The sequence below is a fragment of the Trematosphaeria pertusa genome, assembly GCF_010094035.1.
Source record: "Trematosphaeria pertusa strain CBS 122368 unplaced genomic scaffold BU26scaffold_4, whole genome shotgun sequence".
NCBI classification, from domain to species: domain Eukaryota; kingdom Fungi; phylum Ascomycota; class Dothideomycetes; order Pleosporales; family Trematosphaeriaceae; genus Trematosphaeria; species Trematosphaeria pertusa.
The window spans coordinates 2,610,615-2,625,557 of NW_022987215.1; the positions used below are offsets into that span (position 1 = coordinate 2,610,615).

The window sequence follows — 14,943 nt, forward strand, 5'->3', positions numbered from 1 at the left end:
ATATACCGGCGCAAGTGAGCACTGTCGACCTCAGCAACGTAGAGGAAGTCGGCAGCGTTGCGCTGCCCGCAGAGGTGACGATCCACAGCCGAAGGTGCGCTCCAGGCGCACAAGGATTCTCCATGCCGAGCTCCCAAGCGGAGGAATTGTGGAGCAGCGGTTTGCGGGGAGGCCAATGAAATGCGCCGTCTAGTCAGGTGCGGGCTCGGGCTTCGGCGTGAGAACGGCTGCTCCAGGGCTAGATCAACTGCCGAGGTGCGTCACCCCAACCATGTCGGCGACGGATTGGGTGGTACTTGCGATCGACAAGACCGCTGGTAGAGGCAAGGACAATGTGTGGGAGTTGAGCGATCCATTGCTGGTAGCTTGTCGGCCATAGATGCCCTCTTGTGCACGGGAAGAGAAGAGTGAAATCTGGGAAGTGGGTGGTGGGGAACCCCAGCCACCGGAATCGGCGGAACTCCAGGACTTAACGACATTTGCACCTTGGCACGAACTCTTAGGATTTGAGTAATCCATGATTCTGAAAGGTGCCCAGTGCCTTTTCAGGGGTCACGTTGACTGGACCGCGCTGTATCTCTGTCTGGAAGAGAGCAGAAACTATGGCATTGGCAGACATTTCGATCTAGGCCTGCACATCACCTCTTCACATCAATCCTGCTAATCAGGTCACCGCCCAATCTCCGCATCTCGTTACAAATCGCGCCCTTGTTGACCTGAATGTCCATTCCTCGACCCTCCTTCTCCCCAATCACTTCGGATCGCTTCTCGTCTCGGCTCTTGAACGGAAGGCTGTTCCACCCAGCTTTGACCTTCCAAGCTCTTTGCCCTGTGACTACCGGATTGAACAACCCAGCAATCCGATCCAGTGATTCAGCATCGTAGAAGAAGAGGATAGCATCACCGTACACGTTCTGCAAGTCTTCTACGAACAATCGTGCAAGCTCGGTTCCGGAGTTTTGCCAATCGCCTATAGCCTTTTGAATTTCGACATTCTTATACCTGGGCTGCAGGTTCTTCCTCTCCGTCGTTGCGTACTTTGGGGAAAGCTGGATGACAAAGTCGTAGTCCTGAGCTTGGGAGACGAAAAGGGATTGCGGGCTGAACGTGCTATCGTCGCCAAAGTCCTCCCCGTCCTGCGAGGACAATAAACGGTCATCTGCAGCACGAACAGCCTTCGTCGCGGCTGTTGCTAGCGCTGTCATCCTCGCTGCGACGACCTTCTCCGGTGTCCCCTTGTCCGTCCACGTATTGCCATCTGTATCCATGCTTGTGGCCGCAAAGAGCACGACACGGTTCATTGCGGGGTCAATTCGTCGCCATGCCTCAAAACGTAACTGAATCTGTTCAACATCCTGGAATTTCATCCCTTTTGGTCCAGTACTAGCAGATTCTGGCGGATCGCTAGAAGCGGCGGAAGAGAAGTCGACTATGAGGGGAACATGTCTCCAGTCCCACCGGCTAATCCATGCTAGTGTCCGTAGAAATCCAGTCGTGGCGCATGAGGGTACGGCCCATGGATGTGGTTGCAAAAAGGTCCGCACAACCAGTAGCTCGATAAGTTCTGGTGCGAAATGAGGCGAGAGGAGGTGCGAAGCAAACCAACGTTTTGTCAACCTTATGGCAGGCGAAAGGGCTGGATACCGAGTGCATAGCGTCTGCATCGTCTGCGTATGAGATGGAATTCGAAAAAAGTCACGCTTGTATAGAGCAAGGCCTGCAGCGGCCGACTCTCGGGACTGTGCATCCAAGCATTTGTCTTTGAGCTGCCGTTCAAGAAGAGTAGCCTCGCGATCATGATGGATGCGAAGACGGAACGTAAAAGCGGACGGTGTAGTTATGTCAATGTATGCCTGATTCTGCGATGGCTGCGAGGCGTTTTCAAGGCCAACGCGAGTGACATAACCTGATTGCGCAGCGGGCAGTAATTCGGTAAGCTTGAGAAGGAAGGCAATCTTTGTCCGCTGGATTGCGCATAGGTCGTCTGGCCATCGAGCAGATCCTTCAAACCGGAGTACAACAGATGCTGGTGCACTCTGCGGTAGTTCAACGGATGAGTAACGCAACTGCGCGTCGGCCGCCCGGATATGGCGAATTTGCAGCGGGAGACCCTCCAGATTACGAATGTCTTTCTCAACAACCGCCAAGGCATTCATAACTGGCGTGAATCCTGAAACCCCGGATTGACCCTGGATGCGACCAGACGGGACAAGGGAAGCGAACGTGTCGCTCATGAATTTAGCCTTGTCTGCTACGGGTGTACCAATATGTCTTCTTAGAATGTATAGAACGATCTGCTCTAATACAGGGGCAGTCGTGTTTTTGGTTGTCCATACCACGCTTTCGAGAATACTACCATCCTTAAAACGTCTGAGTTCGGCCTTGTCTCCCCAAAACTTGCGGAAAGACGCAGCCTCTTGTTTGTTCTCGGCAGCGGGTCCGTGGTCGACCGTGCGATTGGCGTTGGCTGGATCGGTTGCCATGTTGACAAGAATGCGCTTCTGCTGACGTTCGAATGGCCTAGGCGAAGAAATGGACCAGTCACTGCTATCCGGCAGTGAGAAGGTCACGACCGTGACACGGTCTGTAAGGGCTCGAACAAGCGTACTGTAAATCCTATAGCATGTTTCGTCGAGGCTCGCATCGTAGTCCTCGTTTGCAGGGTCAAATCCGAATCCGGACAAAGGCAATTCCAAGGTAGCATCGTAGCAATACCTCAAGAGATTTGTCTTTAGGATGAAGGTGGCATCAAATTGGTCGAATGTCGAATTTCCGAGCGCCTCAACAGCTACCTTCGCTTCAAGCTGAAGCCTCACATAAGACCACGACGTCATCTTGAAAAGGAGGTTCAAGCCTCTTGGCCCATCAAAGAACATTGGGCAAGCCTTTGCTCGTGGAAACGTGGCATCGCGGGCTTGGAAGGCGAACGGTTTCTTGGATAGATCATGGCGCGCTAAGAACTGGAGCGTCGCTTTGAAAAGCTGATAGCTGCTGTAACCCGGGGAAAGAGGTGGTGTCCCAGCTCCCGGGTTTGGCTGTAAGAGAAGTGCCATTATAGCAGCCCATTCGAAGTTGCCGAAGCCCCCTTTGCGCAACCGACTTCCGAAGCCACGCTGCCTCAGCCAAATGCGACCGAGTGTGCAAGCATCTTTGAAGGCGTCGCACTTCCCAGATGCAGCGTGAAGTAGTTTGAGATAAGCGGTGATCGTGGCATCGGATTGCACTGAGCTATTGTAGAAAGGGGTAGGGGGAAGGAACTTGCTTGCTCCGTCTCCCCCGCTCTCTTTAGGTCGTACGCAGTTTGCTTTCGGGAGCAATTTAATCTCTGAAAAAGTGCCTTCTGGAAGAGCGAGAAGGATATGTATGCGACACTTCGAGGGAGAGAAGTCCGCAGGACGACCGTCACCGCTTGGTCGAACGACGATTATGGGTTGGAGTTGATTTCCGTTCAAGCAGTCAAATGAGAGCCGGAAATCATGTTCTTTGGAGTTCTTGATCCCAGCTGCGAGGCAAGCTAAGTAATATGCGCGCTTGTAGAAGTACCGATGGTTGAGGTAATCCTTTTCCTGGAAGATGGCCTTCGGCATTGTTACCACCAGGTCAATTGCCAACTCGCCATCTGTGCGGGTTGCAGTCCTCAGTGGATAGCTGCCGGTCGCATTTATACTGGAGGGTCGCTCATACTGCAATTTGTACTTTGCGTCTTTCGGCGGGCGGGGGCTCGGGAAAGGGATGGCGACTCCGATTGCTTTGAGGGATTCCTCGGCTTCATTAACCTAGGAGTTGTCAGAAACGAGCAGCTCCATTCGCTTCCGGTGCACCACTTACAGACAATGGCGCGCGGCTGGGGAGCCGTTCGATCAAGCTCTTGAGGGTCCGCATCGCATTCTCCGCCGGAGCCTCTTTCTTCCCATATTTTGGCTTCACCTGCTCGAGGAGCTCGTCTACCTGCAGCTTGAACACATTCGACTTGAACGTCTCCGCCGTGTATACCCCATCCTGAAGCTGCGGGTCGCGTCTCTTCTGTAGCTTTGCTTCGTCTGCTACTTTGGGAGCTGCGGTCCGCTTGTTCGCGCTGAGATTGGACTCCTTGTCTTCCGTGGCTACAGGTCCGTCATCGCTCGAGCTATCTGCGTCGCTGTGCTCCGCCGCTTGGTCCATAGATCCTTCGCCATCGGCGGCTCCATTCTCTGCCAGGCTCTCGTCGCTCGAGCCTGACTCGTTTGTATGCTGCTCTGCAAAGCTTCCTTCGCTATTGTCGCTCTCGTCGTCGTGACTTAGTTTCCTGCGCTTGACTGCGAGCGGCGCCATTAGTTTCGTGAAGTCTGAGATCGTCGCCTCGAAAATTTCGCTGGGGACTGAACAAAATCGTGTGGCGCTAGGCCCGTGCGCGTGGCTGGTGCGCTTACCTTAAATCTTAAAAAGCCGAAGTCGGAACTGGACTAAACACACTTCGGCCTGCAGTGCCCATCATCGTTTTCGTGGCGCCGCCCCTCAGTCTCATTTTCCTAGACTGCTTGCTGTCGTGTGGTCAACTTGGACGTTGCATACAACGGCCATCCTGAACTCCAATGACGGTGCCCATTCCACTTGAGAATGACGTCGAGGTCGGCGAGACCATTCCGCCCATGACGGCGCACGTGAGTCACCATTCATTCATCTTTTCCTCCACCAATGCCTCGCTGACGGTACCAGGCTGTGAGCGTCTCGCTACCGACGTGGAGAGCCAATGTAGGGTACGAAGAAGGCGAAGAGTGGGTCTTGAGCAAGATGAAAACAGGCTACCCAAGGTACCTGCGGCAACCGGTTCCGTCAGTGCTTCACCGTTGGCTGATCTTTCAAGGTTCTTCATTCACAAGGCGATTGAACAATTTGCCGCCGCGGTAGCTGAGCAATATGGCCGGCCTGGTGAGCGCGCAATACTCTTTCCTTCGCACGCTGTCGCCGCAAGGTGTCAAGAATTCTTCGCCCGCCAAGCCCCAGAATTGGATTTAGACCGGGTACGGATTCTGGATCTCGTCCCCGTTGCAGAGGGAGCACGATCAAAAGAGCTTGCCATTATCTCTCCAAGGGTGTCTGCTGTGCTGTTTCCCGAAGACAAGTTCAAGATCGCCAAGACGTTTTGGCAGCATTCAGGCGACGGAGTTTCGAGCCGGCGTGCAGAGTACTGCCACAGCCTGTTTTCCAAAGGTGCTCTGGTGGATGAAAGCACTCTGAACGATACAGCGCGGTTTTGTAAAGGTCCAAGGCGGTACCAGAAGAAAACATCCATCGATTTAGGTAGTTCAACGAACAAGCCTAACGGAACTGCGGAGGTACAAGACCCTACGCAATTTGTAGAGGAGAGATTCGGACGCAACCTGGACCTCTCTTTGACGGCGAACGCAAAACTAGCGGTGCGGCGTCGTATCGCAGGATCCTTGACCGCGGACGTTGGCTTAACGGAAGCACTCTCATTAGAAAAGGACGCGGACAGGATGCGGGATGTAGCTGGATTCTCGGAAGATGATATATATCTGTATCCTTGCGGCATGAGCTCGATATTCAACGCTCATCGAAATCTCATGGCAACGAAAGGGCCGCTGAAAAGTATTGTTTATGGGTATGGACAAGCGCACCCTCGAAAATGCCTTTACTCACTAGACCAGGTTTCCTTACATCGACACCTTGAAGATCGTAGAGAAGTTCGGTCCAGGCTGTCTATTCTACGGGCTCGGCTCGTCCGAAGAGTTAGACGACCTGGAGAAGCGACTAGAGAACGGCGAACAATTCCTGGCTCTCTTCACTGAGTTTCCCGGAAATCCGTTACTGCGTTCTCCTGATCTTGAGCGCATCCGCCACCTGGCCGACAAATATGACTTTTATGTGGTTGTCGATGAGACCATCGGGAACTTCCTGAACGTTAATGTGCTTCCTTACGGAGACGTCGTTGTCAGCAGCCTGACTAAGGTTTTCAGCGGCGACAGTAACGTTATGGGAGGAAGGCAGGTGCATGCCGAATATCCGTCTACTGCATATACTAACTTCAAGCAGTCTGATCCTGAATCCGAAGGGAAGAAGTTATGAGAAGCTGAAACACACATGGGAGCAAGATTATGAGGACAATCACTGGGCTGAAGACAGCATCTTCCTCGAGCGCAATAGTCGCGACTTCGTCTCACGCATCGAACGTATCAATGACAACGCTGAGGCGATCTGCGACGTCTTACGTGCACATCCACGTGGTAAGCTTATCTACCGTCAGATATCTCAAACGTCATCTGATGGTTTCCATAGTGAAGCAGGTGAACTACCCGAAGCACAGTCCTACGCGACCATTCTATGACAAGTGCCGTACCCCCAACGGCGGTTATGGCGGATTACTCTCGGCAACCTTCTTTTCCAAGCGAGACGCGGTGGCATTTTTTGACAACCTTGACACGGTCAAAGGGCCCAGTCTGGGCACGAACTTCACCCTCAGGTGCGTGGAACACTCCGTATGCGGGGGCCTTTTCTCTGGTGCACGTAGCCTAATCGTTCGGTAGCTCTCCGTATGTGATTCTGGCCCATTATGGCGAACTGGACTGGGTAAGTCTTCCGGCCCACACGGAACGACATTAGATTGACTTCTACAGTGTGCGTCATGGGGCGTCGAGGCCGATCTGGTGCGCTTCAGTGTTGGCTTGGAGGAGACGAGCAAATTGGTGCAAATTTTTAAGCGGGCACTTGAAGCTATCCCGAGATGAGGAGACCGACGAATTTCTTCACCGATCATAGAGTAAGCGTACACTAAGCCAATTCCACCTGCGAACGCTTGATCTCGAAGTTCAAGCCATAGCGTGTCAGCACAGGATTCCGCTCGAGCGTTCCCAGCCGTTGCAACGATGAGGTTCATTTGAAGAAATATCACGGCAGCTGTTTCACGCGGGGAACAAGGCATTGGGGAGAATAACAGATATGTTAAGGTGAGGTCAGACTAATGGCTCCAGCCCATTTGTATCATGTTACGATGCATGTCCTATTCAGGACTAACGTACGACGGCGAGCTCGGACCACCAAACCGACTATTTTCGGGTTTCACAAGGCAGACTCATCGAGGGTCTTCCTTTTTGGACGTGCTATCCACACTCAAAGACCGCGACGCTAATCTCCGACATGAAATCATAGCCGAAAGAGCGAGCAGAAGAATCATGCCTGTGTAGGTAGCCTACGTTCGACCTTTGCGCTTCATATTTGACCAAAAACCATACCTGCTGGAACCGTCGGCGGCTCTCGTACAGCTCCTCGTCTTTCGGCCTCAATATGCGGCCAACTGCGCGGGCACGGTTTCTATTGGCAAGTCGCGCATGGGATGCATCTGCTTCCCACACACTCGCCGAGCACATGGTATGCCGACTACAGCCCACCGGCCCTTGACTCTCGGCCTGCATCTAATGCCTGTCGGGGTTATTCCAAATGATACCCAGGACGACAAGCAATGGGCGTTTCCCGTTTCATTCGGCTAAACCACACTGTCGGATGGAAACGTGGAGGGAAGTTCCCCTGCCTCGGCCACAACCAATAGGCATTCCAACTGTACCGCCATATTCTGCAGACACGAAACCTGTTATAACCAGCTCACCATGCAGGTGTTCGCGTGGGACGTCTCCTGCAACATTTCTGCCAACCTGGATGCTGGTGTCCGGCGCGAAGGTTATCTGCAGACATACACGGCACTCCATGCCAGACCTGGAGTTTGTTTGAGAGTGGATCACCGCGTATCAGATCCTCCTGCTGCTTGGGACAAGCTTTGACGCCAGCTTTCCCACTTTCCCAGGCTGTTATTGACACGGGCTCGATCTGTCACTCATACATCTCCCACCGTGCTTGCTGTAGGCAGGACAGGGATCTGACTTTGCAGTCGTCTTTAACGTTGCTTCGACCGGATAGCTCCCGCTTCACTTGAAGGCTGCTTACCATCTAGTAGACCACTTCTTGAGCGCTTCCCGCACTAGTTCAGGCTTGTGGCTTCCTGCTGCCTAGTAGTGCTACGCTAACGGCAGGTCCAGTGTTCTCGCGGCCGATGGGATAAATCAAGGTTATGAGAGACTGATTGCTTTCCCGCGCATATCGCCAGGTTCCTCTTCTGCCTGCGCCACGCTGGGTGCATTTGAACATACCCCGAGCATTGCCAAGACCATTCCTCCCGTGGGGAAGAGGCATGTCGTGCCTACAGTATTCCTTCAGGCACTCATGATCTTCTCGAGGATCGTGCGCCATCGGGACACGTGTGGAAGCGTATCACCTTTCATCGACACCTGTTCGCATTTCAACGCATTGCCCTGCGGCTTGAGCCGCGTTTAGAAAAGTGGCATTACCGTGAAGCGGAGGCCCTCGGTATCACCGATATGAGCAAACCCTGGGGCGGCCTGCAATGCAGACCCTGAGTCACAGCAAGGCGGTAATTCTCCGACTGCCGCGAGTACGCAGGCAGCGACCCCCGCATACACAGCATTCGAAGCCCGATCATGACGGTATCTATCTCGACCGTCGTTCGGCCACAACATTCGGCTTCCGGGAGGAATTAAGGCCCGAGCTGTCGCGTAGTTCGGCAGTCTTCCTAATTAGGCAATGGACGCCTCGCGGGCCAATGAGGCGTGGCCGGACGGTTACGTCAGACTCACGTTCTCGAGGGAGGACAGACATGATACTCTCGTTTCGCCTTCTGCGGCACTGCCCACGGCGTGCGCAACATCAAATCTGGCGGCTTCTATTTTGCGCGCGCTGCTGAAAGCCGTCCCTTTGCGCCAGCAGCAGTCATCGTCTGAAGCCCGTCCGCCTGCGACCACTCAGAGGGCGCTTGGCGGAACGAGCTGCATGCCAGATGCGGCCTGGGCTGCTCCTCTAACCACGACGGGCACCACCTGGGCAGCACCGTCGACGTTCGGACCGTTGCGGCCTCCACGGGTCCTCGACTCCTCGTCGTGCCTCTCTCAGCATCGCCCACGGACCACGGGCTCGGCCTCAGCGAGCGCGACGTCAAAGGCCGGGGAGGGGCGGAAATTAGCGCGCTGGACGTCTCCTCCACCCCATTCCAGCACACCTCAGCTCTGCTTTGGCGACGGCCGTCTTACTGTACCCCCCTTCTGCCGCAGCGTCCTGTAGCGACTCCCGTGCTTCGATGCAGCTTCCGGAAGCCCTCTGGCCTGGCCGTCCTGTGACGCGCCCGGCAGTCCGGCGTCGAGCGGACGAGGGCGACGCTCATCGACGCCGGGCTCGTTCACGGCCGCAAAATTAGAACCACTTGGCCGCGCTCGAATCGCATGACACCCTAAACGAGTCTGCTGTTGAGGAATCTTTGCCCCAGCAGCGATCGCGTGGCTTAGACGGACGGCCGGTGTTGTGCCCAACTGCCCCGGGCGAGGCTTGGAGATGAAGCAGCGTGCACGCGCCACAACCCCCAATCCTCTCCAGCCCACCTCTCGTCACGTCTATTTTGGCGGCTCGAACTGGCTTCACAGACCGTTGGTTACCCGACAGGGCCCCTTGAAACACTAAACGACACCATGCTCGAGCCGGTAGGGCTCTGGTCGCCCGCTGCCGCAGCCCATGCTCGCCACCAACAGCCTCTGGATGCGGAAAAGACGTCGACGCGGCGCCGCTTCCAGTGCCAGCTGCACGCGCTGCCGCCGGCAGCGACAGCAGGGCGCGCCAGCGGCACACCAGCTGCTCGGGCGACCCTCACGCTTAGTGAAGCAGGACGCAGGTGAGGTCGCCGTGTGCAGATGTGGCGCGAGTTCACGCATCCTGTCCTACGCCTCTGGGGCCCGTCCCGTCGAGAGCAGCCATCATGCTACCCCTCTCATCACCCGCTGCAGCCTCAAGGACTGTGCTCACCTCTCTCTTGGACCCAGCATCCTCGCTGCGGCAAGGGCTGCCATTGTGCGTGCACGTTCTGCCACTAAACGGTCGGGAGCTTGGCCCGCTACGCATGGCCCAGGATTCCGATCCTACAAGGCACCAACCAGTCACCAGCCGCTCTGCCGGGAGAAGTGGTGTTGGCTCCAAGCACGCTTGTAATGTTACTGGGCCTCAGATGCCCTATACCAGTATATACCCTCCAGAACCCCCCGGGCATGGCGCAGGCCGCCTCTTGCGAACAAGATCATGCCGCAAATCTGCCTTGCGAGCTTTGATGCTCCTCTTCCATAAGGCTGCTAAAAGCCCACCAGGAATTACCCAAATGCAGGAACACGAATGTATGTTTACCCCCACTACCGACCAACGTTTAAACGCATGTTGGTCTCCTCTTGTTGATCATGACCCCACGGTCTCCCAAACCACAACCAAAGACGACCACCATCTCACGAAGACTCAGAATCCGCGCCGACCAAAACCTGTCTGTCCAGCCGCCAGAGGTCCGACAATTGAGGACCATCCGTTCGCGCCGTGCCGCAATTCTTCCTACGAACCGCCGCACATCTGTCAATTACCAGACCGAAGAGACACATACTCCCGTTTGGCATCCAGACGTCCTCGACTCGTTCACACGTAGCAATACCTCGCATCCTGCTGGAATAGAACAAAACCCCGACTGCGACCTCTTACTCTCCGAACCATTAGATCTCCAATCTTACCATTCCCCTCGAGGATCGCCCTCAGCGCCAGACCCAGAAACCTACGAAGTACAAACCACATCCGAATCCGAGCTTCTTCCATCGCCTTTACCCTCGCTGTCTGGAAGCCACACTGCGACAGACTACGATCTGCGTCTTTCGGCGGAACCAGAACCTCTTCAAGACCCTACTTTGGAATTGCAAGATATGAGGTATAGTTCCTACCACCCTTCGAACAAATGGTAGACTAATCTTTTAGCACTCTGGGTTTCATGATGGCGCCTGCGCAGTACAATATGGACTACGTTTCCCCGCCTCCCCTTGACTCACCCAGTAAGTCGGATGTTCGTTGATCAAGTATGGCGATTTGACAAGGTGTAGGTTACCCGCCTATCAGCCAGTCATACTCGGATACCAAGGCCTCATCATCAGCATCCTACGCGCCTGCATATGCCTCCAGTCCTAACCTACAAGGCCATTCTCACTCAAGAAGATCAACAGAGCATCCAGTGCTCCCACCCTATCAAGCACCGTCAATGCCGCGAAGCCCGTATCAACAAGCATTGGGTCCAATGCGCGCTAGCCCGTCGCCAATGAGCTATCCTCCAACCTCCAGTGAACCCTCGCCCATGCTTAGCTCAGCTCCACACAGCTACCCCTACCCCGCGGTGCACGCCAATCTCCCCGGTCAAACCCTCGGCAGCAATAGTTCCAGCTACCCACCGTAAGTTTTCTTATGCGGACAAGATGGCAGTAATCTTGACGATGGACAGGCCACCAATATACCCCCCGACGAGCTACGGTATCAGCGAATATAGCCCGCTTCCTACTACGTTGTACCCGGCCACCACATCAGCACCTCCGTACGCATCCTATGAGCAATCAAGTACACTTGCCCCGCCGTCCGCCGGTTCTGTACCCGGACTGTCCTCCTCGCCAGGAAGTCAGACCAACGGAATGATGCCTCGTGTTCTCAACTCGCGACCTAAGCCCCAATGCTGGGAGCACGGTTGCAACGGACGGCAATTCTCCACCTTCAGCAACCTTCTGCGGCATCAGCGAGAAAAGTCCGGCACAGCTGCAAAGAGTTATTGCCCGCGATGTGGCGCCGAGTTCACGCGGACCACGGCACGGAATGGGCACATGGCGCACGAGAAATGCAAGCCACGGAGGACGTCAGATACGACTAGGTAAGCGGTAAGGCTGAGCATGAAACGCTTGGCCTGTCCGCAAGAGCTATCTTACAAGGCGTTGGGAGCACGATTGCTCTCGTGATTTTGGAGGCGTTTAGCTTGGCATGGGGGCTTATTCGAGGGACACTCACGAAGCATCACGAATTCCTGGGGCAAAAATTGAGGCTTTTCCCTTCTACACATCGGCAATCGTTCCGCCTTTCCAGTACCGGCTCACGACAGCCCAGCGCAGGTCCAAATCAGTTTTCGCGGCCAGATTTGGCGTACGGGCTTTTTTACACATATACCATTTCTTCGGCTACACCAGGTTACAGGACTCGGACTATGCATAGGACCGGAGTTATCTGCAGCGCTTTGCATTCTTGGAATTTATTCTTATTTCAACCTCTGCATCACTCTCCTCTCACAGCATACGGTGGATGTTGTCATCCTGCAGTCTACATCGCATCAGGGCGATAATAGACTCAGGAGGTTAAGCAAGCTCAAGTGCTGAGTTTAGCTGTCAGGGCTCTTTTCAGCCCTGCATTTTTGGATGGATAAGCTGGGCACGCTGGTCAGCGGGGAAGGGATTTGGGCGCTGATCACCCGCATGGTCACGCTCGCGCGAATAGAAAATCGACGGGCGAGACAGCTGCAGACGCGTCCAGAAAGGGCCGGAAAGGGCCAGAGAAGGGGCAATATTGACTTCACCGCCTGAAGGATTTACGGCTCCTATTGTTCAAGAGCCGACACCTCGGACGGAAAGGCACACCGACGCTGGGCCGACCGTCGCAAGCATGGCCTCAAAACAACGAAATGAAAAAAAAGATATTTTGAGAAGCCAATATTCTCTCGCAATCCGACGCATAGTCACGCTAGCGATGGACTGTTCACTTTGCCCGAAGAGTGCTAGGGGCGGTTGTTCTTCGCTCTCCAGCATCCTCTCGCTTAATTCCTTCAAACGGCTCGTGCAACCTTCAGAAAGGGCCTACGCAAGTGCGCAGCGTTCGAACATGTCAACTACAGCTCGCCAAATTATCTGTACGGGGGAGGAGTCAGACAGCGAAAAGACGCGTAAACTAACGGAACGGCGTGTGTGGCGATTGGGGCGGAAAGCCTCATCATAGGCAGCGCGCATGCACTGTGGACGGGAGCTTCCACGAGACCGCCTTACCTGAGATCGTGCGAACACTTTTTGGAATTGGTGCGCGGAAACATGGGTTCGACTGCCGAAACAGCGCCAGAACTAACTTTCGTTTTCCGAGCGCGCTGGCAACCGCCTGTGCCGGCTCATGTCAGACAGATGCCGCCGGCAGCGCTGAGTCAACGCATGCGCAGTAGCGCGAGAGATCATTTCGATGACGGAAAAAGGTCTTGAGGCTTGAGGCGAAGCTCCACATCGGCCCTCGGACCTGTCGTCATCCCATTCGACATAGCGCTATGTCACGTGCCAGAATACTATCATGGGAGGGCCCCGGTCCCCTTCAGCCATGGGAGAAATAAGCTTGACGCTCCTTGCACAGGGCCTTGACTTGATGCTCGCGCATGTGGGGTCTCACACAATAACGGGGCCAGACAGATACGGGGCTGTATGATGTAGACAACCAGCGGACTAATGAAGAGCAGAATACCAGTCTAAGAAAGCATCCAGTTGCCAGCCTCTTCACATACTAGGCGGTTGGCTATCATTCAACGAGAAGGGCTAAAACCCTACATGCCAAGCCTACCATTTGAATTCCGATCAGACGACGATGAGGCCGCCTAGTTGGCAATCACGTCACCGTCCGGTCGGGCGTAGCTCGACGTTGAAATCGTCTGGTCCGCTAAGTTACGGCCGAACCGCAGGCACGGGAACAAGCTGGGTTACCACTAGGCCAGCCGTCCCGGAGTGTCGTCCGCTCAGACAGGGCAGCGAACGAGTGTGGCATTCCTTCCGTCGAAGCTTGGTAATCTAGCATGTAGGGACGATCGGCGTCGCTATCCTGCTCGTTTCACCCGTCCTTTCCTCCATGGAGATTCCGTCAATATCATCCCATACTAAGTTTCATGGCGGCGTGGGCGGGAACAGACATCCGAATGTTACGACCCTGCCAGTCCGCGTCAAGCTCATAGTCTGGAAATGCGTCTGGGCGGCACAACGTCCCAGTCGATCGCGGACGACCCCTAGTAGACCGCTCTTTCATTTACTTTGGGCCGGCCCGCGCTGTGAGGCACGGATTTAGCGGGGCGGTCGGTACGCATCGCAGATCCGCGATTTGAATGGCCATCTCCTCTGCTGCGCCGCAGTCACAACTGAGTTCTGACATGACCTTGAGGGTTTTGCTGACGCTCACAGGGGTTGAACAACACCGGCGGCGGAGACGGCTGCGCGGGAAGGATGACTGGCAACAGGTGGGCTCCACGTGAGTAAGCTTCTAGAAATGCAATCATTGCGAGCAAATCAGATACGTTGATCGCCCTGACGACATGTCAGATATCCCCGTTCCGGAAATCGAACGAGCAACTATCGTATACGCACACAGGTAACAACTGACGAACGGTGCCAGCCGCGCAGTCAGAAGTCAGATATACGAAATTCGTGTCGTAGGGCTGCGTCTTGTGCTACTGAGGCTGTCCCAGAAAACAGTCCCATGACCGTTGACTGGAGCTTATCGGTTCTAGTGTACGACGTTGTGCTGCGTCGCTTGCAGGTGGGGTGCGAACCATGGAGTGGTCCTGGATGAGGAGGGTCAGATTATCTGACCAGTGAGTCCAGTGCCGGCGTGCTCGCGCTACCAGCGGCATGCACGAATTCACGCTTTTTGCGAACAGGCCGATGCAGTGTCTCCTCGCCCCCTGCGCGAGCCAAGATACCAAACCGCATTCGACGTGCATGGGAGACCCGCATCGATGAATTGGAAGGCGTTGGGCGCTGCATGGAAGGCCCTGAAAGGTCGAGTCGTGTCTTTGCGCGGGCGCTTAACCAACGCACTCATGCAGCAATAGGTGACATCGTTAAGCACCCCGCACAGCAGCTGTTCGTTTCAAGAAATGCGCCCGCTTCTCTTGGAAGCACCTGGGATGACGAGAGAGAGCAGCGTTCGTGTCAGCGAAGACTTGATGTATGTGCGATGTTGGTGAAACAATTAGGCGGGTTTTGGGTGTGTAACTTTGCACCGGTTACCGTGGAGCTGCGACCGCCTCGGACCGTCAAAGTC

General features: G+C 55.0%; 4 protein-coding genes across 4 annotated transcripts; 3 read left to right on the forward strand and 1 right to left on the reverse strand.

The window, feature by feature from the left end:
• Positions 1-583: 583 nt before the first annotated feature.
• Positions 584-4,324, reverse strand: BU26DRAFT_453090 (Nrap protein). The gene is made up of 2 exons (XM_033824820.1): positions 3,829-4,324; positions 584-3,776 (listed from the first exon to the last, which is right to left on the reverse strand). The coding sequence occupies exons 1-2, from the start codon at positions 4,309-4,311 to the stop codon at positions 639-641; spliced, it is 3,621 nt and encodes a 1,206-aa protein (XP_033687665.1). The 5' UTR covers positions 4,312-4,324; the 3' UTR covers positions 584-638.
• Positions 4,325-4,463: 139 nt separating this feature from the next.
• BU26DRAFT_517245 (cystathionine gamma-synthase) lies at positions 4,464-6,821 on the forward strand. Its single transcript, XM_033828526.1, has 8 exons — positions 4,464-4,640; positions 4,696-4,790; positions 4,844-5,602; positions 5,649-5,984; positions 6,034-6,224; positions 6,277-6,460; positions 6,525-6,567; positions 6,615-6,821. The coding sequence occupies exons 1-8, from the start codon at positions 4,572-4,574 to the stop codon at positions 6,723-6,725; spliced, it is 1,788 nt and encodes a 595-aa protein (XP_033687666.1). The 5' UTR covers positions 4,464-4,571; the 3' UTR covers positions 6,726-6,821.
• A 1,593-nt stretch (positions 6,822-8,414) lies between these two features.
• On the forward strand, positions 8,415-9,466 carry BU26DRAFT_261629 (uncharacterized protein). The gene has a single exon (XM_033821263.1). The coding sequence runs from the start codon at positions 8,590-8,592 to the stop codon at positions 9,121-9,123; it is 534 nt and encodes a 177-aa protein (XP_033687667.1). The 5' UTR covers positions 8,415-8,589; the 3' UTR covers positions 9,124-9,466.
• Positions 9,467-10,277: 811 nt separating this feature from the next.
• On the forward strand, positions 10,278-11,768 carry BU26DRAFT_562387 (uncharacterized protein; the record flags this gene model as incomplete). The annotated part of the gene is made up of 4 exons (XM_033833024.1): positions 10,278-10,786; positions 10,834-10,907; positions 10,956-11,298; positions 11,348-11,768. The coding sequence occupies 4 exons, from the start codon at positions 10,278-10,280 to the stop codon at positions 11,766-11,768; spliced, it is 1,347 nt and encodes a 448-aa protein (XP_033687668.1).
• Between the last annotated feature and the right edge of the window lie 3,175 nt (positions 11,769-14,943).